At 42.1% G+C, this 24796-nt stretch overlaps 1 protein-coding gene across 2 annotated transcripts in view; it reads left to right on the plus strand.

The window, feature by feature from the left end:
* LOC121292505 (zinc finger protein DPF3-like) overlaps positions 1-24796 on the plus strand; it is a 122587-nt gene that overhangs the window by 24938 nt on the left and 72853 nt on the right. For both annotated transcript variants that reach the window (XM_041214545.1, XM_041214546.1), the window contains exons 2-3: positions 10847-11007; positions 20266-20373. In XM_041214545.1, coding sequence (XP_041070479.1) covers positions 10847-11007; positions 20266-20373 — 269 coding nt within the window. The remainder of the gene's footprint in view (positions 1-10846; positions 11008-20265; positions 20374-24796) is intronic.

Genomic DNA, 24796 nt, shown 5'->3' on the forward strand with positions numbered 1-24796 from the left:
TTGACACAGTTTTTGCTCAACCTGATTTAGTAATTACATTGGAAAGCTTTTTAGCTTGTAAACTTTGTATTTCTTTTTGTGAGATCTGATTAATTAAGAAATGGGTTGATTTTCTACATTGTCTGCTAGATTAAAAGTCTTGGTTTATACACATATAGTGTGCCATTGGCAGCTATTGGTACGAGAGCTGTTTTAGGCTGCGAATCATACTAATAACATTGAGCACTGAACCTGCATGCTGATATATGTGTACAGAACTTCCCTGCCCAATAAATCTTAAATGTTTTGAGACAGTAATTGGTACCATTAATAATCTCAAAAACAACTCCACCTGAATTCATCAAGTGCCCAAGGAGGCACAGTGGACTGGTCGTACTCTTAATTAAAGATTTGCTTGACGCTATAGTTATGCTGCAGGGGCATCGTGCAATGTGGGTCGGTATCCATTTGGAGTCCAGAGTCAGATGTGACCCTGTATTTATCTCTCCTTTTGTGTTATTGCTTGAAACTTGTTTCTGGTTTAAAGCTTATCAACAGTGTGAAAGTTTGCACATTTACAAAAGTGGAGCTTTATGTATTTAAAACAAATTATTTAACTTTTTGATCTAGTTGCAAGAAAAATTTCTAACACCATGTTTGTATGCATCCAAGTTCAAACCAGTTGAATACATGTTGAGAGAGAATGTATGAAGAATATCTCTAATATATTCAGCTACTGATTTAATCTGTAGTTCTAGTGTATGTTTTATTTGGATTGCAACTTTTGTCAGCACTTCTATAAAGGAATCTTTGGAAGCGCAGGCGTTTATTTTGTCTTCAAATGCAGTGAACAAGGGACCAGTTTTCTGTAGCTGATAGAAATGAAACCATACACACGAGGGCCTTGGATCATATTTCATGAATTCAGACTGTGCTTTTCAAACATTGGTTTAAAGAAATAAAGCAGCAGTACAATTATCATGGCTTTTTTTTGTGGGGTGGGGTATCGGGTGGTGGTGGGAGCTTGATGGGAAAAGTACTTTTTAAAGGAGTGGATTACTGCTAAGTTGTGAATCTTAATTATTTGCTAAAGAATGTTTTTGTATTGGAGAGCACAAAATAAAGTTATATTTAGAAGATAACAGATACTTTCTTTTGAAAACTAGGGGCAGAATTTTCTGCCTACTGGGCGGGCGGGCATGCGCACGAGAGAGCACACATCTCCCTGAGGCTAAGTGCTTTCTCAGGGAGATCGCTGACAGCTGTGTACACATTAAAAATAGAGAAAAAAAAATCCTTAACAAAATGGGACATGTTAATAAATTTCACTAAAACTTTATTACGTTTTTTTAAACCCTACATGAAACCTCATCCCACTGGTGGTTCCCCCTGACGTCATCCCGTGTCATTTTGTGTGTCGGCGAGCAGGCCCCGCAAAATTCAACCCTAGAAGTTTTTTATTTATTTTGTCTAAACTGACCTGATGAACGGTTTTTAATGTAGATATTAAAAATTATAATTTACTAGCAGTTTTGAGGGCTTTGCTCACTGTTGTCATGTTTTACAAGCATCATCATTTATGTGGTTTTTGTTGAAAATTTTGCTTCATACTGTATTTGAACCTAGTATGTCCAGTTCAGTGGAGATGATCCATGTTGCCCTGTAAGTCAGGGAGCACCTGTACATCCATTACTCTGTATTTATATTGCCTGCATGCAAGTAGAGTTCTGAAGTTAGGAAGCTGCATAGATGATGGGATGTTTTAATTTAGCAGTAAATTCCCCATCTGTTGATAATGACCTGCCTTCAGAACCAGCATGATTTCCAATGTGGAGTAGTGAGTTTACTTTTATGCTGAGTCTGATTTTTGATTCATAGAGACTGATCAATTTTGTACTGAAATTTGATGAAGAATAATAGTGAACGTGTAAAATTGCACTGCAGCCATATTTTCAATAGCTTAGTTTTGGTCTTTCAAGCATCTATTTTGTTTGAATTGGTACATAAGCTAGAGTCAGATCCTAATGGCGCTGGGAACAATTTGAGATGCTGAGTTAAGAATGTCACACAAGATGACACAAAATAATACCTAGGCACCATTGGTTTAAGAAATATACTTTTTTTGATACCATTACATGTTTATTATGTGGTGATATTGCAGTACATGATATGGTGCTTAGATTTGGACAAATCTATGACAAAGTCTGTAGTAGTAGTGCACCTGTGCTGCACTAAATTCTAGAAGATGCAACATATATTGTTTTTCTGGCTAGGATTTTGGTAAAGTAGAACAGTGGGTGTCTGACATTTTCTGTAACCCCTACCTGAGCTGAAGGCACTCAGCTGTACAGTGAAATGTACGTAGTGCATTTTGAGCTGCACTATGGCATTGTCGGCCTGTGGCATTGTTGATGTGTCCTCTGGGATTGGGAAGAGATTTTGATGTTTAGCTGCTGAGATAGACTTCTGTTGAACCTCCTGTGCCTTTTTGAGGTTGCTGATCAGTGAAGTCATCTAAACAGGCAAATCCTGAGATCAATTAGAAGCAAATTGTTGGGAAAAAAATGTTTCTGGAGGCTGGCAGCTACTTGAGAGTGCCTGTCTTTTGGAGGGTGGAAAGAGCTAGTAGCCTGAACACTTCTTCTGCTTGCTGATATTGCCCTGAAAATTATGTTGACAATGTTTATAATCTTGCAAGTTATTGACCAATTAAAGAAACTCACCATTAAATCATAGACTCATAAATGTTTATAGTACAGAAGGAGGCCATTCAGTCCATCGTGTCTGCACCTGTCAACAAAGATCTGACTACACTAATCCCATTTTCCAGCGCTTGGCCCATAGCCTTGGAGGCTATGGCAATGCAAGTGAATATCTAAATACTTCTTAAATGTTACAGAAGTTTCTGACTCAACCTCCCTTTCAGGCAGTGAGTTCCAGACTCCCACCACCCTCTGAGTGAAAAAAATTCTCCTCAACTCCTCACTTAGCCTTCTACCTCTTAAATCTATGCCCCCTGGTTATTGACCCCTCTACTAATGGAAAAAATGCCCTGCTATCCATCCTATCTATGCCCCTCATAATCTTAAACACTTCAGTCAGGTCGCCTTTCAGCCTTCGCTACTCTAAGGAAAACAACCCCAGCCTATCCAATCTTTCCTCATAGCTCAGACCCTCCAGCCCAGGCAGCATCCTGGTAAATCTCCTCTGCTCCCTCTCCAGTCCAATCACTTGCTTCCTATAATATGGTGACCAGAACTGCATGCAGTACTCCAGTTGTGGCCTAACCAGTGTTTCATATAGTTCCAGCATAACCTCCCTGCTCTTGTATTCTATGTCTCAGCTAATAAAGGCAAGTACCCATATGCCTTCTTAACTATTTTATCTACTTGCCCTGCTACCTTCAGGGATCTGTGGATATGCACACCGAGGTCACTCTTATCTTCAGTACTTTCCAGGGTCCTACCATTCATAGTGTAATCCCTTGCCTTGTTAGCCCTCCCCAAGTGCATTACCTCACACTTTTCCGGATTGAATTCTATTTGCCACTGCTCTGCCCATTTGACCAGTCGCTTGGTGTCAATTGTACAGAGTTCTTATTCAGTAACATGAGCATTCGATGGTGACCACAATTATTTCTTTGTTGCTTGACATAATTTTAAAATGTTCTGTGCTGCAAGCAAAACTCCTACTGTAGTAGCGCAGATGGAAATTAATTAGAGTGCTTAACTGAATTGAGGGAAAAAGTGCAGACAACCATTTAAAACAGATGTTCTTAACTGGAATGTTCCTATTTCGTGGTGAAATAGGAGGTAATTCATACAGGTGAAAGGTTTAAAATTGATAAGGAGGAGGTATTAGATAGTCTATCTCTACTTCAACTTGTTCAGGCATCAAGGACAGCCAAGGTTACTGAGGGAAGTGAGAGTGCAAATTGCGGAGTCACTGGCCATCATTTTCCAGTCTTCCTTAGACTTAGGACTGGTGCCAGATGACTGGAGAATTGCAAATATTACACCCTTGTTCAAAAAAGGGTGTAAGGATAAACCAACAACTATAGGCCAATCTGTTTAACTTTAGTGCTATGGAAATTTCTATAAACAATAATTTAGGATAAAATTAAAAGTCACTTGGGGGAAAAGCGAGTGAATTATGGAAAGCCCACATGGATTTGTTAAGGGCAAATTGTGTCTAACTTGCTGGAGTATTTTGAAGAGGTAATAGGAATGATGAGGGTAATGCTGGTATGTGGTGCACTCGGACTTCCAGAAAGCATTTGATAGAGTACCATACAACAGATCTACGGGCAAAGTTATAGCCCATGGAATAAAAGAGACAGTAGCAACATGGATACAAAATTGGCTGAGTGACGGGAAACAGGGAAAAATGGTTAGCGGATGTTTTTCAGACTGGAGGAAGATTTATAGTGAGGTTCCCTAGGGGTCATTGTTGAGATCATTGCTTTTCCTGATGTACATTAATAGCTTAAACCTTGGTGTGCAGGGCACAATTTCAAAATTTGTCGATGATATGCGACTTGGGGTCATTGTGAACTGTGAGGAGGATAGTGCAGAACTTCAAAAGGACATAGACAGATTGTGGAATGGGCAGACAAGTGGCAGATGAAATTCAATGCAAAGAAGTGGTTAACTTTGGCAGGAAGAATGAGTAGAGACAATATAAGATAAAGGGTACAAATCTAAATGGGGTGCAGGAGCAGATGGACCTGAGTGTATATGTGCAGAAGTCGTTGAAGGTGGCAGGACAGGTTGAGAGTGCAGTTAATAAAGCATACAGTATCCTAGGCTTTATTAATAGTGGTATAGAGCAAGGCAAGGAGGTTATGTTAAACTTGTATAAAACTCCGGCTCAGTTTCAGTTGGAGTATTGTGTCCAGTTCTGGGTGTCACCCTTAAGGAAAGATGTGAAGACATTAGAGAAAGTGTAGAAAAGATTTACGGGAATGGTTCCAGGAATGCGGAACTTTAGTTCCATCGATAGACTGGAGAAGTTGGGACTGTTTTTTCTTGGAGAAGAGAAAGTTAAGAGGAGATTTGATAGAGATATTCAAAATCATAAGCGGTCTGCACAGAGTAGATATAGGAAAAATTGTTCCCATTGGTGGAAAGATCAAGAGCAAGAGGACACAGATTTAAAGTAATTGCCAAAGAAGCAAAACCATATGAGAAAAATTCTTCACGCAACAAGTGGTTAAGGTTTGAAATGCACTACGTAAGAGTGTGGTGGAGGCAAGTTCAATTGAGGCATTCAATAGGGAATTAAATTGTTATCAGCTAACAATGTGCAGGACTATGGGGAGAGAAGGCAGCGAATTGCACTAACTGAATTGCTCATTTGGAGAGCCGGCATGGATGCGATGGGCCAAATGGCTGCCTCCTATGCTGTAACAATTCTGTGATTCATCAAATGCTCTTTAGTAATTTTGTTCATTTCTGCTTCTGTTTCTCACTGTTATCTCTGGTGTCATAGAATCATTAGAAATTTACAGCACAGACGGAGCCTTTTGGCCTATCATGTCCACACCAGCCAACATGTAGCCATCCAATCTAATCCCATTTTCCAGCACTTGGTCCATAGCCCTGTAGGATCTATCCTTGGCCCCCCTTCTGTTTCTCATCTATATGTTGCCCCTTAGCGACGACATCAAGAAACTACAGTATTGATCATCACATGTACACTAACAGATATATAGCTTTTGACTCCTTTGTTGCTAAGTTATCAGACTTCTTATCCAATGTCCAGCATTGGATGAGCAGAATTTCCCTCCAGTTAAATATTGGGAAAATTGAAGCCAAAAGGTCCATTTCCTAGCCACCAGCTCCATTCCTCTCCCTGGCAACTGCCAGAGGCTAAACTGAACTCTTCGCAGCCTTGGTGTCATATTTGACTCCAAGAGAAGCTTCCTACCCACACATGTCCACGCCATCACCAAAGGCTTTGTAACATCCACCAACCTTGCCCCTGTCTCAGCTCTTTTGCTGCCGAAACCCTCATTCATGCCATTGTCACCTCTTGACAGAACTATTTAAATGCACCCTAGGCGAGCCTTGCATGTTCCAACTTGACTTGAAGTCTTCAAAAACTCTACCCATGTCCTAATTCTCACCAAGTCCCATTCACCCATCATCCCTGTGCTAGCTTACCTATATTGACTGGTTAATCAATATCTTGATTTTCAGATCCTTGTCCTTGTTTTCAAAACCCTGCAGGGCATCTTCTCTTCCTATCTCCAATCTCCTTTTGAGATACCTACATCCCTATAAACATGGCCTCCTGAGCATAATTACATAATTTGAGCCTTTTTTAATATTTGACTTGCTACTTTTCCTTTCCTGAAATATTTGCAGCCCAGATCACACTTTAAGATCAAAGCACGTTTTACAAACTCATCAAAGCTGCAGCAAGGCCACAAGTGCCTTCAGGAATCTTTTTTGATGCAGTAGAAGGCCAGAGCTGAACTAAAAGGCAAATGTGTGAAAGGATATGAGGGTAAAATTCACAAGAATTATAAGTGTATGAGGGTAAAATTCACAAGAATTATGTGTTTTCAGTGTGGGTTTCAAATATGCTACTGTTCTTTTGTTTCATTTAAAAATATATAGTAACTGGAAACTGTTAGGGATAATAATCTGGGACAAAATTAATTGGCACTTGGAAAAACAGTGGTTAATAAATGAAAGTCAACCTGGATTTGAAAGCAAACCATACTCGACAATCTGAGTTTAAAGCAACAGAGTGTTGATGAGGGTAGTGCAATTGATTTATAAATGAACTTACATAAGACATTTGATAAAGTGTCAAATAATGGGCTTTTTATTGCAATTTTGAGATTAAAATCAAAAGATTAAAATTGAAAATTAAATGGTCAATGACTGCAAGGATAGAAATTGATCAAGGAACATAAAGCAGAGAATGGTGAATAGTTGTTTTTGAGACTGGAGAGGAGTATACACTGCTGTTCCCCAGGCATTGATATTAGGACCACTGCTCTTTCTGATGTAAATTAGTAACTGGAAGTAGGGTATATGGGGCATAGCTTCAAAGTTTTCAGATGATACAAAATCAAATTTAGTAAAAATAAGGAGGATGTTAACTGACTTTCGGAGGACATGGACAGACTGATGAAATGGACGGATGAATTTTAACACAAATGTGAAGTGATATGGTTTGATAGGGAGACTGAGGAGAGACAATAAAAACTAAATGGTGCAATTTTAAAGGGGATGCAGGAACAGAGAGAGAGAGGCCGGAGGGATTTATGTAAACAAATCTTTGAAGGAAACCAGACTAGTTGAAAAGGCCGTTTTGCTTTTAGAAAAAAGCATATGGGCTCCTTGACTAAATTAAGAGGAATAGTATACAAAGCAAGGAAGTTTATGCTAAAACAACCACAAACTTTATAAAACATTGCTTAGGCTTATCTGGGGCATTAAGTTCAATTCTGGGTATCATGCTTTAGGAAGGATATCAAGGCCTTGGAGAAGGCGCAGAAGAGATCTACAAGAATGGCACCAGAGGTAAGGGGTTACAGTTACATGGGGACATTAGAGAAGTTTAAGAGGAAATTTGACCAGAAGTGTTCAAAATCATGGATGGTAGAGTAAGTTATGAAGAATGACTTCCAGGACAGATGGGTCAGTAATCAGAGCAAATGACTTCAGACGCTAAGCAAAAAGCCCAGAGATGACATGAGGGAACTTTTTTTTACACAGGGAGCTGTTGTGATCTGGATGCAAGGCCTGAAAGGGTGACGGAAAGAGATGCAATAGCAATTTTCAACAGGGAAATGAATAAATACTTGAATGAAAAGGGTTTATAGGGCTTCAGGGAAAGAACAGGAGAGCAGGACTAATTAGATAGCTCTACCAAAGAGTCAGAACTGGTACAATTGGCTGTATGGCTCATTTAGATATAGCAATGTAAAATTTCAAAATTTATTCATGAAACCAAACTTTAAGAAGTGGCAAACAGTGAGGATGATACAAATCACCTGTAAAAGGATATAGGCCTGATTTTTACCCCTGGCGGGCGCATGTGATCGTCTGTCGACCGCGATCAGCCCCTGACCACAATTTCACGCTAGCTGGCCAATTAACAGCCAGTCAGTGTGAAACGCACACTGAAATGCTCAGTGCTGCTGGGGTGGGGGTGGGAAGAGGGCAGGCAATAATGTCGTCGCAGGTGCGGCTGAGTGCTGCGACAAAGACCCCTGAAGGCAGACAGCTGATTCAGGGAGCTGTAGACCTGCAAATGCCCAAATAAAGGTTTTAAAAGCTGAAAAAATGTCCATGCATCACAATCAATCAAATGAAAATATAGCTGATAAATACACTGCCCACAGATATTTATTTTGGGTGAGGTTTGATGAAAAATGCAAAGGCTGATTCGTCGGTCCGCCAACTGTAAGGTTGAACAGGCCACAAAAAATTAGAGTCAATTGCACCGTTAATGAGCTTAATTGGCCTCTTAATTGCCATCGGGCGCACTTCCGACTTCTGCGTGTGCCCACTGAGCGAAATATTGTGCGAGTGTGTGATGATGTCTCGCTCACCTGACATCTTCCCGCATGATTTTATGCTCAATCTGGTCAGGTGCGCGCCCACCCGCGGAACGTAAAATTCTGCCCATAGACAGGCTAGAAGAATGGGCAGACAGGTGGCAATTGGAATTTAATAGAGAAGTGTGGGGTGATGCATTTTGACAGGAGGGATAGGGAGAGGGAATATAGACCTCATGACTGAATTCTAAAGAGAGTGCAGGACAGAGGGACCTAAATCTTTGAAGGTGGCAGGGCATTTGGCAAAACATATTTGATCTTGGGCTCCATAAATAGAGGCATTCAAGTACAAAAGCAAAAAAGTTACTTTGAAACTTTATACAGCTCTGTTAATGCCATGACTGGTGTATTGTGTCCAGTTCTGGTCACCACATTTTAGGAAGGATGTGAAGGCCTTGGGAGGGTGCAGAGGAGGTTTACCAGAATGGTTCCAGGGTTGGGGGAATTTAGCTACAAGGTTAGGTTGGAAAAGCTGGGGCTGTTCTCCTTGGAACAAAGGAGATTGAGGGGAGATTTGATAGAAGTGTACAAGATTGTGACAGGTTTAAATTAAGTAGACAAAACAAAACTGTTCCCATTTACTGATGGCATGAGGACACAAATAAGGTTTTGGGAAAGAGATGCAAGGAGAATGTGAGGAACAACTTTTTCATGCAGCGAGTGGGAATGACCTGGAACTTGTTGCTCATGAGGGTGGTGGAGGCTTCAACAATGATTTTGATAGGGAATTGAATGGATACATGAAGGAAATAAACTTTTGGGGTTACAGGGAGCAAGTGGGGGTGTGGAATTCTCTGCATTGAGCTGGCAGAGACTCAATGGGCTGAATGGCCTCCTTCTGTGCCATAATTGACTCTATGACTCTAAATTGTCACTGCAACGCAGACCACTGCAAATATTTCCTCTTCCCTTAAATTGCTGTTTCTTACATGGTTGCTGGGGATGAAAATATAGAATGGCAGGTAAATTTCAATGCTTTGTGAACTGTAGGGGAAAGCCTGTATTTCTTGTTGTGCCTCTGAAGTGTCTGTTTTTAACTTGGTAAATTACTTTGCATTCTAATTGTCGTTTGGTAGTACAGACCTTGAGTATTGCTGAACAAAAAGACATGTTGTCAAAGCTTTTCATCTTGCACTCATCAGGACAGTTCGCAAAAATACCAATAGTGAAGGGGAAAAAAAATCCAGTCAGGCTCACAGTGTAGCTCACTTACCCATGCTACATATATTGACACACAGGGCCCGGTCCTTTGCAGACAGAAATAGCATGTTCATGCATTATGCATTTTTCAACTAAACAGAAGCTTGGGGGACAGCCTGGTGTGTTCCCAATGGAAATGCCTTGATCAATCAGACTCAACCTGCCTGGTTTGAATTTGAACAACAGTTAGGCATTTAACTTTCCCTGGTGCATTCTCTTCTACCTGATGCAACGCTTCTACCAATCAGAGTCCACTTGACAACTAATCAGCAAAATTGTTGTTCCCTTTACTATCGGTAATCTTGCAAGCTGTCCTGATGAGTGCAAGACAATAAGCTTCAATGGCATGTCTTTTTTTCAGCAATACTTTGCACTCTGTTGACTGATGGGCAGTTACCATCTCTTTGCCTGGACTAAGATCCCACAAGTGCACCTGTTTTAATTTGGTGGTGATATTTGAGGGATGTAAAATCAGGAGACTGGGAGTACTTTGTTTTCCTTTGGAATTGTGCGTGGGATCATACCAGTGCCTTAATCATCACATGCAGCTTTCAACATCTGTCAATGCATTTTCTCATTACACACTGAGAAATTTTACATACTTCTTATATTTGAGTCCTGGAATCCACAGCTCTATGTCTGGAGGTCAAACTATTAATTATCAAAGCAAACTGGCATAGTTTAAAACCAAACTTGAGACAATGTCCTGTACAGTGCTACATTGTCATTGACACCTCAGGAACAGGACAGAAATTGTGAAGCAGAATACTGTGGATGCTAGGAACAGGACAGAGTTGCTTGGAATTAGAATTAGGATTTACGGGTTTAATTTTTTGGGGGGATTATAAATTCTGACTTTAGCTTTCTTGGATGAATTTCTCTTCCATGTTAAGTCATGCTGAATGTTAGCTCAAACCCCATCTCCAATTTTCCAGTTACCCACGACAGCCTTAATGTTGCTTGAGACTAATGTTTGCTTCACAGAAATATTACCCTTTCAGTGTGTGTTTGCATGCACGTGTGTGTGTTTGCGTGCTTACATGTTTGCATTTGGAAGTTTCTCTAATGATGTTCCTTGTGTTTGTATAGACTGGGAGAGCAGTTCTACAAGGAAGCTATCGAACATTGTCGGAATTACAATGCCCGGCTGTGCGCAGAGCGCAGTGTCCGCCTGCCATTCCTGGACTCTCAGACTGGCGTCGCTCAAAATAATTGCTACATTTGGATGGAAAAGAGACACAGAGGCCCAGGTGTGTCTTAGTATTAACTTAGAAGCTGGTAGTTAAGTATTTGGTGTTGAAATGGGGACAAACATATTTGGAATATAATTGTAGGTTTTAAATTTTGGCAGAAAGTTGTAAGTAGTGATGTGTCCTCAAATCATCAATTTCTCTTGGATTGCTGCTAATGTCACTTAGGAGCCATTGCTGGGATATAAGAGGCTTGAAGTGAAGTGCTTTGGGAACATAAAGCAATGATGGACTGATAAAGGTCCTCTGCTCTATCCAGCCTGTCCCACACAGTTGGAATATCCTGTGTGCCAGAACATACATACCCCCTATCCTAACTGAAACCAGGTGATCTCCTGGATGAGACAAGAAACCAGAAGCAAACCCAGGCTAATTTAGGGGGAAAAAATCTGGGAAGTTCCTCTCTGACCCATCTTGGCAAGTGAAACGAGTTCAGGAATTCACTCCAGCCTTGAATTCCTTGAGGTTGATGTTACCCCAGCTAGTGGCATGTCTGCTCCTCCACCCTTTTATCTCCTCACCTTCCATTTTCATAGAGCCACTGCTGATAAATGGAATTCGATTCATAGAGGTGGCGGAAGGGGAGGGTGGAGGGGAGGAGATGCTGGAGCGGGAGGATGATTGGGAGGAGACAGTGGAAGCGAAGGGCAGAAAGGAGGGGAGGACGGAGGGGAGGAGATGACAGAGGGGGAGGAGGCGCTGGAGGGGGTGGCTCGGAGGGGGAGGGGAGGCGGGGCGGAGGGGGAGGCGGGGTGGAGAGGGGGGGAGGTGGCAGAGGGGATGGAGGAAAGGGTAGGGGATGGAGGGGATAGGGGATGGAGGAGGGTAGGGGACGGGGGAGTGGATGGAGGAGAGGAAGGGGCAGATGGGAAAAAGGAACAGAGGAGGGGAGATGGAGAGGAGGGAGAGGGCAGAGGCACCAGAGGGGGAGGAAGGGAGAGGGAGGAGATGGCAAGGGAGAGGAGGGGTCCGAGGAGGCAGTGGGAAAAGGGGTAGGAAAAAGAGGGCAATAAGAGGGAGTGTGGAGAGCAGTGTTGGGGGAGGGAGAGAGTTAGGGGTAGGGGAGGGAAGAGGGAGAAAGAGAACTGCTGCAATCTGGGAGATAGGAATGGGCGTGTTTTCTGGTTTGGATTTTTACACTTATCAAGGTAACTCCAAAGCACTGAAAGACTCTGGGATTTTCTGGAAAAACCTGCCCTCCATTTCAGACACCCAGGCGAGGATTTTTCCCACAGGCTTCAGGATCCCGACGTCAGAGTTAAATAGGGGTCAGAATCCTACACTGTTGGGAAAGCAGTCCGTGATTTTCCTGGAATCTTTAAAACCCATTTAACCCCCTTGACCAAACTTTTGGTCATATGACCTAATGCTGCCTTATGTTGGCTCAACCTACCTGAAAAATTTGACTTTTGAAAGTTTGGGGAGGCAGAAGAAAAATTGCACCAGGGTGGGGGTTTTTGGGTGGAGGGGTGGTGGAAGAAAATTGCTTAGGGGTCGATGTGGCGGGGGGTGGTGGGGCAGAAAACTGCTCCGACGGGTTGGGAGGCTGATGGTGCTGCAATCTGGAGCTTGGGGTAGGTGGGTGGGGGGGCGTGGCGAAGGACAGGGTTGTGCTGCACAGGTTATAGGTTATAAAGAAAATCATAAAAGTATCTTATCGAAACGGGGTCTGTCTTTTCTAAAGTTACTCAGTCTTAAGCGGGATTTCCTGGTAGGCGTGCGGGGGCGGGACCTGCACGCTGACGCGTAAAATGACACGGGATGGCGTTGTGTGGAACTCCTAAGAATCTTCAATAAGGTTGCCTCTCATTCTTCTAAACTCCAGTGAGTACAGGCCCAACCTACTCAACCTCTCCTCCATAAGAAAATCCTTCCATACCCAGGATTTACCAAGTGAACCTTCTCTGGACTGCATCCAATGCCAGTATATCTTTCCTTAGATAAGGGACCAAAACTGTTCATAGTATTCTAGATGTGGACTAACTAGTGCCTTTTACAGGTTTAGCAAGACTTTTCTATTTTTATACTCCATTCCCTTTGAAATAAAGGCCAACATTCCATTTGCGGTGTGACATTAGTCGTCTCAATTTCTCTGCTCCTCTCACCCATTGTAATCTGTCTCTCTCTGAACTTACTGCACTCCATTCTCTCAACCCTAACATTATCATCAAACCCGCTGACAAGGGTGGTGCTGTTGTTGTCTGGCGCACTGACCTCTACCTCGCGGAGACTGAGCGTCAACTCGCAGACACTTCCTCCTACCTCTCCCTGGACCATGACGCCACCACTGAACATCAAGTCATTGTTTCCAGGACTGTCACTGACCTCATCTCCTCTGGAGATCTTCCTTTCACAGCTTCCAACCTGATAGTCGCCCAACTTCGGACGGCCCGCTTCTACCTCCTACCCAAAATCCACAAACAGAACTGTCCCGGTAGACCGATCGTGTCAGCCTGCTCCTGCCCCACGGAACTCATTTCTCGTTATCTTGACTCCCTTCTCTCTCCCCTTGTCCAGTCCCTTCCCACCTACATCTATGATTCATCTGACACCTTATGTTACATCAACAATTTCCAGTTCCCTGGTGCTAACCGCTTCCTCCTCACCATGGACGTCCGATCCCTCTATACCTCCATCCCCCACCAGGATGGTCTGAGGGCCCTTAGCTTCTTCCTCGAACAGAAGCCCGAACAATCCCCATCCAGCACTACTCTCCTCCGTCTGGCTGAACTTGTTCTCACACGGAACAATTTCTCCTTTAACTCCTCTCACTTCCTCCAAATAAAAGGTGTGGCTATGGGTACCTGCATGGGCCCCAGCTATGCCTGTCTCTTTATGGGGTATGTGGAACATTCCTTGTTCCAGTCCTACTCCGGCCCCCTTCCACAACTTTCTCCGGTACATCGATAATTACTTCGGTGCTGCTTCATGCTCTCATCGGGACTTGGAAAAATTTATTAAATTTGCTTCCAATCTCCACCCCTCCATCATTTTCACATGGTCCATCTCTGACACTTCCCTTCCCTTCCTTGACCTCTCTGTCTCAATCTCTGCTGATATTCATTACAAGCCTACCGACTCCCACAGCTACCTCGACTACAGCTCCTCACACCCCGCTTCCTGTAAGGACTCCATCCCATTCTCTCAGTTCCTTCGCCTCCGTCGCATTTGTTCTGATGATGCTACCTTCAAAATAGTTCCTCTGACATGTCCTGCTTCTTCCTTAACCGAGGTTTTCCACCCACGGTCATTGACAGGGCCCTCAGCCATGTCCGGCCCATCTCCCGCGCATCCGCCCTCACGCCTTCTCCTCCCTCCTAGAAACATGATAGGGTCCCCCTTGTCCTCACTTATCACCCCACCAGCTTCCGCATTCAAAGGATCATCCTCCGCCATTTCCGCCAACTCCAGCATGATGCCACCACCAAACACATCTTCCTTTCACGCCCCCTGGGGGCATTCCGTAGGGATCGTTCCCTCCAGGACACCCTAGTCCACTCCTCCATCACCGCCTACTCCTCAATCCCTACCTATGGCACCTCCCCATGCCCACGCAAAAGACGCAATACCTGCCCCTTCACTTCCTCTCTCCTCACCGTCCAAGGACCCAAACACTCCTTTCAAGTGAAGCAGCATTTCACTTGCATTCATTGCTCCCATTGCGGTCTCCTCTACATTGGAGAGACCAAACGTAAACTGGGCGACCGCTTTGCAGAACACCTGCGGTCTGTCCGCAAGAATGACCCAAACCTCCCTGTCGCTTGCCATTTTAACACTCCACCCTGCTCTCTTGCCCACATATGTCCTTGGCTTGCTGCATTGTTCCAGTGAAGCCCATTGTAAACTGGAGGAACAGCACCTCATCTTCCAACTAGGCACTTTACAGCCTTCCAGAGTGACTATTGAATTCAACAACTTTAGATCTTGAACTCCCTCCTCCATCCCCACCCCCTTTCTGTTTCTTCCCCCTTCCTTTAGTTTTTTCCAATAATTTATATAGATTTTTCTTTTCCCACCTATTTCCATTATTTTTAAATCTTTTATGCCCCGCTGGTCTTTCCACCCCACCCCCAGTAGAGCTGTACCTTGAGTGCCCTACCATCCATTCTTAATTAGCACATTCATTTAGATAATATCACCACCCTCAACACCTCTTTGTTCTTTTGTCTGTGACATCTTTTGATTATCTGCTCCTATCACTGCTTGCTTGGCCCTACAACCACACCACCCCCCACAACTTCTCTCTCCCCCCCCCCCCACCCCCGCCTTAAACCAGCTTATATTTCATCCCTCTCCTTACCCTCTCCTTATGTTTGCTCAGTTCTGTGGAAGGGTCATGAGGAGTTGAAATGTCAACTCTTTTCTTCTCCGCCAATGCTGCTAGACTTGCTGAGTTTTTCCAGGTAATTCTGTTTTTGTTTTCCATTTGCGTTTCCTATTACCTGCTGAACTCGAATGCTAACTTTTTGTGACTCATGCACAAGGACACCCAAATCCCTCTGAGCTGCAGCTTTCTGCAGTCTTTCTCCATTTAAATAATATTCAGCTGCTCTGTTCTTCATGCCAAGGTGCATGACCTCACGTTTTCCCACATTATATTCCATCTGCCAAGTTTTTGTCCACTTAGTTAACCTGTCTATAACTCTATAGAATTTGTGTCATCCTCACCACTTGTCCTCCCACCTATTTTTGTGTCATCCGCAAACTTGGTGATAGAACATTCACTTCCCTCATCCAAGTCATATATATATATTGTAAATAATTGAAGCCCCAGCACCGATCCCTGTGGCACGCCACTAGTTACAGGTTGCCATAAGAACATCAAAATAGGAACAGGAGTAGACCATTTGGCCCCTTGAGCCTGCTCCGTCATTCAATAAGGTAATGGCTGATCATCTTGTGTTTTGATTTCCACATTCCCTTCTACCCCTGATAACCTTAAGTTCTTATTAGGCAATGCAATCAGTCTACCTCTGCCTTAAAAATACTCAATGACCCTGCCTTCACTGCCTTCTGAGACAGAGATGTCGTACAACCCTTCTCCTAATCTCTGTCCTAAAAGGGCAACCCCTAATTTTAAAAACAGTGTTCCCAGCTCTGGACTCACCCGCAAGAGGAAGCATCCTTTCGACGTCTACCTTGTTAAGGCCGTTCAGGATCTTGTATACTTCAATCATATCGCCCCTCACTCTTCTAAATTCCAGTGGAAACAAGCCCTGCCTGTCCAACTTTTCCTCATAAGACAACCCATTCATTCCAGGTATCAATCTAGGAAACCGCCTCCAATGCATTTACATCCTTCCTTAAATAAGGAAACCAAAACTACACACAGTATTCGAGGTGCATAACATCCTTATGTTCAATCCCTCTCGTAATAAAGGATAATATTCCATTAGCCGCCTTAATTACTTGCTGTACCTGCATACTAGCTTTTTGTGACTCATGTACTGGAACACCTAGATCCCTCTGCACCTCAGAATTATGCAGCCGTTCTCCATTTAAGTAATACTCTGCTTTTTTGTTCTTCCTGCCAAAGTGAACAACTTCACATTTTCCCACATTAAACTCCATTTGCCAAATCTTTGCCCACTCACTCAACCTATCTATATCCAGCTGCAATGTCCTCATGTCCTCATCACAACAAACTTTCCTACCTATTTTTAAGTCATCTGCAAATTTAGCTCCCATGTCTTCGCTCCCCTCATCTAAGTCATTGATGTAAATTGTAAAAAGTTGAAGCCCCAGCACAGATCCCTTTGGGACTCCACTCTTCACATTCTGCCAATCCGAAGAAGACCCATTTATGTCTACTTTCTGTTTTCTGCCAGTGAGCCAACCTTCTGTCCATGCTAATATGTTACCCCTATACCATGTGCCTGTATTTTCTGTAATAACCTTTGATGTGGCACCTTATCAAATGCCTCCTGGAAATCCAAATACAATATGTCCACAGGCTCCCCTTTATCCACTGCGCATGTTACTCCTTCAAAAAACTTCAATAAATTGTTTAAACAGATTTTCCTTTCACAAACCAATGCTGACTCTTCCCGATTGCCTTGAGCTCTTCTAAGTGCCCAGCTATAATCTCCTTAATGATCAATTCTAACAACTCCCCTATGACAGATGTCAAACTAACTGACCTATAGTTTCTTGTTTTCTGCCTCCCTCCCTTCTTGAATAGAAGGGTTATATTTGCTACTTTCCAATCTGATGGAACCTTTCTAGAATCTAGCGAATTTTTGAAAATTAACACCAATGACTACCTCATTAGCCACCTCTTTTAAGACCCTATGATGTAGCCCATTGAGACCAGGAGACTTCCCAGCCTGCAGCTCCATCATTTTGCTCAGTACCATTTCCCAAGTGATTTCAATTGCACCCAAGTTCCTCTCTTTCTGATTTGAATCTATTATTGGAATGTTTTTGTATCCTCTATAGCGAACTCAGAAGCAAAATATTTGTTCCACCTTTACCTTGTTATCTACTAATTAACTCCCCACTGTCATTCTCCATCCTGAAAATGCCCCCCTTATCCCAACTCTCTTTCCTCTATTAGCCAATCCTCTATCCATGTTAATATACTACCCCTAACACCATGGGCTCATCTTATTAAGTAGCCATATGTGCATACCTTATCGAACGCCTTTTGGAAATCCAAATATATTACATCTACTGGTTCCCCTTCATCTATCCTGCTTGTTACCTCCTGAAAGAATTCTAATAAATTTGTCAGGCATGATTTCCCCTTCATGAAGCCATGCTGACTCTGCTCGAGTATATGCATTTCTAAATGCTCTGCTATTACATCCTTTATAATAGACTCTAACCTTTTCCCAATGACGGATGTTAAGCTAACCGGCCTATAGTTATCTGTTTTTCATCCCCCCCCCAACCCCCTTTTTGCACAAGGGTGTTACACTCTGGGACTTTTCCAGAATCTAAGTATTCTTGGAAGATTATTACCAGTGCATCCACTATCTCTGTAGCCACTTCCTTTAATGTCCTAGGATGCAACCCATCAGATCCAGGGGACTTATCGACCTTTAGCCCCATTAGTTTCCCTAATACTTTTTCTCTAGTGATAGTTATTGTATTTAGTCCCTCCCACACTTTTGCCCCTTCATTATTTAGTATTTTTGAAATGCTATTAGTGTCTTCTACCATGAAGGCTGGTGCAAAGTATTTATTCAACTCCCCTGCCATTTCCTGGTTCCCCATTATTATTTTCCCCAGCATCATTCTCTAAGGGGTCTATGTTCACTTGGGCCTCTCTCTTCCTTTTTATATATTTAAAAATGACGTCAAACTTTTCAGTTAGGGATATTGCCTCGCCATATCCCTTCTGCAAAAATGCATCGGCTCACATTTCCATGTATTAAATTTTATCTGCCACTGTTCAGAAAAGGTTCACTCAACTGACCCCTGGGATGAGGATGTTCTCTTAGGAGGAAAGGTTGGACAGGTTGGGCCTGTATCCATTGGAGTTTAGAAGAATAAGAGGTGATCTTATTAAAACTTATAAGATCCTGAGGGAACTTGACAGGATGGATGCTGAAATAATGTTTTCCCTTATGGGAGAAACTACAACTAGGGGGCACTTTATTAAAAACAAGGGGTCTCCCATATTAGATGGCAATGAGGAGGATTTCTTTTTCTGAGGGTCTTTAATCTGTGGAATTCTCTTTCACTGAGAGTGGTGGAGAGGGTAGGCAGAGATGGATTCCTGATGAACAACAGAGTCGAAAGTTATCAGGGGTAGGCAGGAAAATGATGTTGAGTCCATAATTATATCAGCCATGATCTAATCAAATGGCGGAGCAGGCTTAAGGGGATGAATGGCTTACTCCCGCTTCTAATTTGTATGTTCTTATATATTTGTCTGCCCATTCTGCTAGCCCATTTATACCCTTTTGTACTCAACTTGTATCATCCTCACTGTTTGCCACATGCCCACATCTGATATCTTTGGCAGGTTTTGGAATTATGCTCTGCCTTCCAGTATCCAAGTCATTTATCCAAGTCAGCTCTAAAGGTGACTCATATTGAACTCGAAACTTCAACTCTTTCTCTCTCCACAGCTGTTGCCAGATATGCTGAGTTTTTCCAGCATTTTCTATTTTTATTATCCAAGTCATTTATGTATCGCAAAAAAAACACTGACCCTTGGGGAACACCACTGTTTACCATCCTCCAGTCTGAAATATAACCATTTACCATGTCTCGCTGTTTCCTGTTCTTTAAGTTAAATTTTTTATCCAAGTTTATACTGACTCCCCTTTCCCATGAGCCACAATTGTGATACTTTGTCAAATACCTTCTTGAAATCTATATAGACAAAATGCAGTGCATTTCCTTCAACAACCTTCTCTGTTACTTTTTCAAAAAATTCAATTAGAGCAGTCTAACATGATCTGCCTTTTACAAATCCGTGCTCACTATACCTGATTAAATCAAAGCTCTCCAATTGCCTGTTGAATTTTTCCCCCTGATCATTGTTTCTGAAACTTTACCCATTGCTGATGTTAAATTAGCTGACCTGTGGTTGCTAGCACTGTTCTCAATGCCCTTTCTTGAATATGGGTGTTACATTTGCCACTCTTCAATCCTCTGACACCTCCCCCATAACTAGGCAAGATTGGAAGATTATGGCAAGTCCTTCCGCTATCCTGCAACATACACCCCAGGAAACATTCATCGCCCCTGATGCTCCACAAGATTCCAGCTGCCTCTCAGGCTTGGAAACCCTAAACTCAGGTTGAAGCAACTGGAGACACTTTGTACACATGTGGTTCAAGACATGTAAAGTGTCCTGAAGCTCCCACATGGAGCAGGAGCTGCAAACAACAGGTCTCCAGGACCCCAAAAAAAGAACTTCTATTCCCTCCTTAACAAACTAATTAGTACCTTGTTTAAACTATTAATTTTAATTCCTGCCTCCAGACCTGCTCAATGTTTATACTCTTATTAATTGACTTACTGGTCACTGAGCTCTTTTAGTCTCTTGTTAGTCTTGCTGTGCTCTTGCTCTCGATGCTGCTCTGCTGTTGCTCTTTATTCACCTGCTGATCTCACCGTGCTCTTTGTGTCTAGGGAATTGGGTTGGAAAAACCAGGCCACCGCTTGGTGTTCTGTGCATCTTCTGAAACAGAGGGAAAACTTTGAACAAATGTCTTAAGGGAAAATGAGTTACACTGTAAAGAATGTTAATGAACACCACATGCATACGGGGTTCTAATCAAGGTGTGACATATCTTCTAGGGTTGGCACCAGGACAATTGTACACTTACCCTGCACGCTGCTGGCGAAAGAAGAGACGTCTGCATCCCCCTGAAGATCCCAGGCTGAGGCTGTGTGAAATAAAGCTTGGTGAGTGCTGAGCTCTGCCAGTCTCTATTTAACTTTTTACTAAATACAAATACGTGTAGTTAGATTACATGGAAAAAAGTGTGCACACGTTTTTCCAGTTGATTGGCAATTTTCAGTGATAAAGGATATCAGACAGAATGAGGATGTTCATGTTATCAAGCAACTGCTTCAAAAATATTTATGAAATGCATTACAATGTAATTGCTTTGGTTAGTCTCTTACTGGAGTTCCCAATTTTGACACTTACCCGTCTGCTAGATATAGCAACAGGACTGAAATTCCAGTTGTTTATTTTACCAAAGACAAATATGCTTCCTTAGCGTAGAGATGATTCAAGGGAGATTTAACAGAGGTGCCTGTAGAGTAAAGGTAGAAACTGTTTCAAGTGGCAGAAGGGTCAGTAAACAGAGGGCACAGAATGAAGGCAATTGGCAAAAAAGCCAGGGGGGTGGTGGTAATAGAATTTATTTGCACAATGAGTTGTGATCTGCTTGAAATAATGATGGATTCAGTATTAATTTCAGAAGAGAATCAGATAATTTTTTAAAAATTTTAAGACTATGGGGAAAGAGTAGGGGAGTGAGATTAATTGGACCAAAGTGCTGGCACAGGCATGATTTGAGTAATCCGATAAATAGGGGTCCTGCACAGGTAGACAATAATGAGTGTTTGTGCGTCCATATCTTAAACCATGCCATTGAGATCTCCTCCTAGCTCCTTCAAGAGCTTTGTGAGTAGTCTACTATGAAACTTAAGAGTTATTAATCTTTGTCTTAAAATAGATAAGGATATTTGACTTGTGAATTTTCAATCTGAAATATGCATTAAATGTTCCAAAGAAGAATTCTAATGGCTAATTGTACAAATCCTTCTTTCCACTTTTACTAAATGAGAGACTTTCCCTATGTCTCCACCTCTCCCAGAAAATGTAGCTGTGCACATATCAACATGAATTAGAACTCTCTCGAGGTTGTTTTCATGGTTTATGTTTCAAGTGATTTGGATAATTCTGTTTCCCATCTCCCCCTCTCTGTGTTTTGTAGCTTTGATAAGAACTTATGGCATCAGAAATTCCTAACTAACAAATTATAACCCAGAAATTACAACACAATGTTGGTAGCAGTCAGGTCAAGCAGCATCTGAGGTGAAAGAATCTGAGGCTTGATACTCACTAGGGTTGGGTCTCAGAGCAGGAAGAGAAGAAGTTATGGTCAGACAGAAGGACAAGTTTCTCCAAATACCTTGGAGTTTTTTTTAAACAGATTCCTGCTGGAAACAAGTTTGATTGATGAGTTTGGTTGTCTGCTGAGCAGGGAAGTTCTCCAGGAAAGGCTTCAGCCCAGGCTCAGGTAAATTGTATGGTTATTGGGGATGGAAAACTAGATAAAGTGTGGGTAGGAGGTTTGGAGATTGCAAAGGAGGGATGTTGTTATCAGAGGGAGAGTCTGAGGTGGGAGGAATCATTTACTGCAGGGCAGGTGGGAGGAACATCAAGGGAAATAGTTAAGATGAGAGGCTGTGGTTTGCAGCTTTGGCATCCAGAGACTGGAGGAAACACACTGCTTTTCCTGGCCCACAAGCAATGCTAGAAATAAACTTAATTGATGAATCTGGCTCTTCTTGCCTTCTTTCACCTGCTAAGTTTCCCTAGAGCCAGGAAACCCAGCTGACTGTGTTTACAAATGAAGCACTTCTAAATTGGAAGCACACAACCTCTTTTTTTAAAAAAAAGTTCCAATGACTGACCTGCCACCTGCGAACTGATTGGTTCACCCACAACTTATCTTGCCTCTGTTAAAACCAGAAATGGCCTTGTCCGAGCTTGGGGTTGGTTCTTGTTTCAGATTTTTAACATTTTAGCCTCCCACTCAACCAAAACCCAGCTGTTTTAGGAGGTTAAAATTACCCCCAGAGTTAGCATTTCAGCTAAATGACTTTTTACCGGAACTGGAAGAAGTTTAAGCTGAGTTGGAAGCCAGTGTTGTCTGTTTGGTAATGCACTGTAATAAAACTTTTTATACTTCACTAATCTAAAAACCATACACTTTTTTTTAATATGCTACCTGTATGAACATATATGTCTGCAAAAACCATTGTTCTGCATTTTGAACTCTTTGAGCTGGTTTCTTGATAACCCAATGAAGTTTGACTCTGACATGATTTATGGCCTCTTGCTTTGTGTCACAAAGCCAAAAACAATGTTCCCCTTGTCAAATAGTGTGTCATGTTCCTTCAGTTGACAGAATTCTCAGGTGGCACTGTGCTTTTACCCAATACATTGTATGCCTTAAAGAAAATATCTACTCTGCTGCTGGTACCATCTTGTTTGGTATTTCAACTTGCTTCCCCAGTCCTAAAAGTGTTGTATCATGCTTGCCTGCACCTTCCAGCGGGGTGACTAGGTGCAAATGACCATTATGAACCCTAGCTCCCGCCCCTCCCCTGCCCAATCCTCTACACTTGTGGTTTTTAATGTACCACTCCAGCTTATCTAACCAGCTTGAGCTGTCGATGGGCATAATTTTAACACTGGCCTAACAATACTAATATGATAGAGGCCTTGCCTCATTATGCATGATTAGAAGCACTGAAATGAAGACCACACTTTACTTTGATGTCACTGGAGCAGGAGCTTATGGTGTCTTAGCAAGGGAACTTAGATGGATAATATCTGCTGCTGCAGTTTTAACTCTAAAGAATGCTCTTGAAATACATGATGACAAATATTTAAAATTGCTCATATTTTATAGCATATTGTGATGATGGGGCGATTCAAAAGCATATATTTAGCTTTTAGCAAAGTACTAATTTAAACTAACAGGACATTTGTGAGGTCATTGCCATAAGCATTGTCTTCAGTGAACCCAGCTGACAAATTGACAAATCAGTATACTGGTGGGGATGAGAGGAAATCTGTTTATTTTGGCTAAATTTGGAAATGTACATAAAAATACATTTTCTGTTTTTATACCATTTTAAGCAATGTAAATTGTGACTGTGTCATCTGTGATATTTAAGTACAGCATTTATGTAATAGTATCTTTGATCAAATACCTTGGTGAGATGCCGTTTTTTAAAATCTCCCAGGTTCTACTGGCTGTAAGAGCCTTTGTGGACAAAAAAAAAACAGTTGATTGTGACATAAAAACAGAAAATGCTGGAAAAACTCAGCAGGTCTAACAGCATCTATGGAGAGAAAAACAGTTAACGTTTCGAGTCCATCTGACTTTCAGAACTAGAGAGAAGTAAAAATGTGATTAAATTTATACTATTTAAGGGGGGGGGGGTGTGGAGTAGGTGAAGTTAGATAGAAGACCAGCGATAGGTGGGGGCAAAGGAGAGATTGACAAAGATGTCATGAATAGAAGGACAAAGGTGGTGTTAATGGCAATGGTAAGGGCTAAAGGAGGTGTTGATAGTGGCATTAAGGTAAGAAAGCAGAATGTGATAATAGTAGGACAAGGACTCTGAAAAGAACAGTATGAACAAGTTACAGATGGCCCTTGTGGGGGTGGGTTGGAGTGGGAGGAGGGGATGTCCTTGGCCTGCTGCAATGTTCCAGTGAAGCCAACACAAACTGGAGGAGCAGCACTTCATCTTCCAGTTAGGCACTTTAGAGCCTTCTGGACTGAGCCTTGAGTTCAACAGCTTCAGACAATGAACACTCTTGTCTATCCTCACCCCTTTTTCATCCCTTTTTTCAATATTCATTTTTATTTTTTATCCACTTTTAAAGTTTTTTATTTATTTTAATTTTTATTCATGTATTCATTGTTTTATCTCCACCTTTTATTCTATTTTCCCCACCACCATCCCCTCCCCCCCACCCCAGCATTTTCTGTTTTTGTTTCAGATTTTGCTTTTATCTAAGTTGATTGTGACAGTGGGGTTGTCTGGTAACCTTCGGAATGTGACAAATACCTGGAATTACTTTCACAGTTGACATTAGTGTTGAAACCTAAGAGAAGGGTTTTATTCTGATGTACTGAAGGAAGAGCGTTATCAATCTGAAACCTGAACAGCTTCGTCTTAGTCACAAACTAAGTGCCGATATGACTGTGACATGTTTAGCTGTCTCATGTCCAATAATATCTGTACAGCAGTGGCTGGACAACCCTCTGCTTCTGACAGTAGATTTCTTACTCTTTTTATCATGACAGTTCTGGTAATTATCAGGTTGGGTTTTTTTAACGGTTGGGTTTTTTTTAACGGAAGTTTAACTGTTTGAAAACCTGGAGCTCAACTTATTTCAAAGTGGCAAAAAGGCTTGTACTATTCCAAGGCACCACAATGCAATAAAAACTTACTGCTTTCTCTCTATCTCCCTCCCACTCTGCTTTTTCTCACCTTCCTTCACTTCAGAGGTTTTTACTGGTTTTGTGGTGATATAACTAAACAGTGAACTGATAATCTGATCTGTCAG

This window comes from Carcharodon carcharias, chromosome 20, assembly GCF_017639515.1.
Source record: "Carcharodon carcharias isolate sCarCar2 chromosome 20, sCarCar2.pri, whole genome shotgun sequence".
In the NCBI taxonomy this organism is placed as follows: Eukaryota; Metazoa; Chordata; class Chondrichthyes; order Lamniformes; family Lamnidae; genus Carcharodon; species Carcharodon carcharias.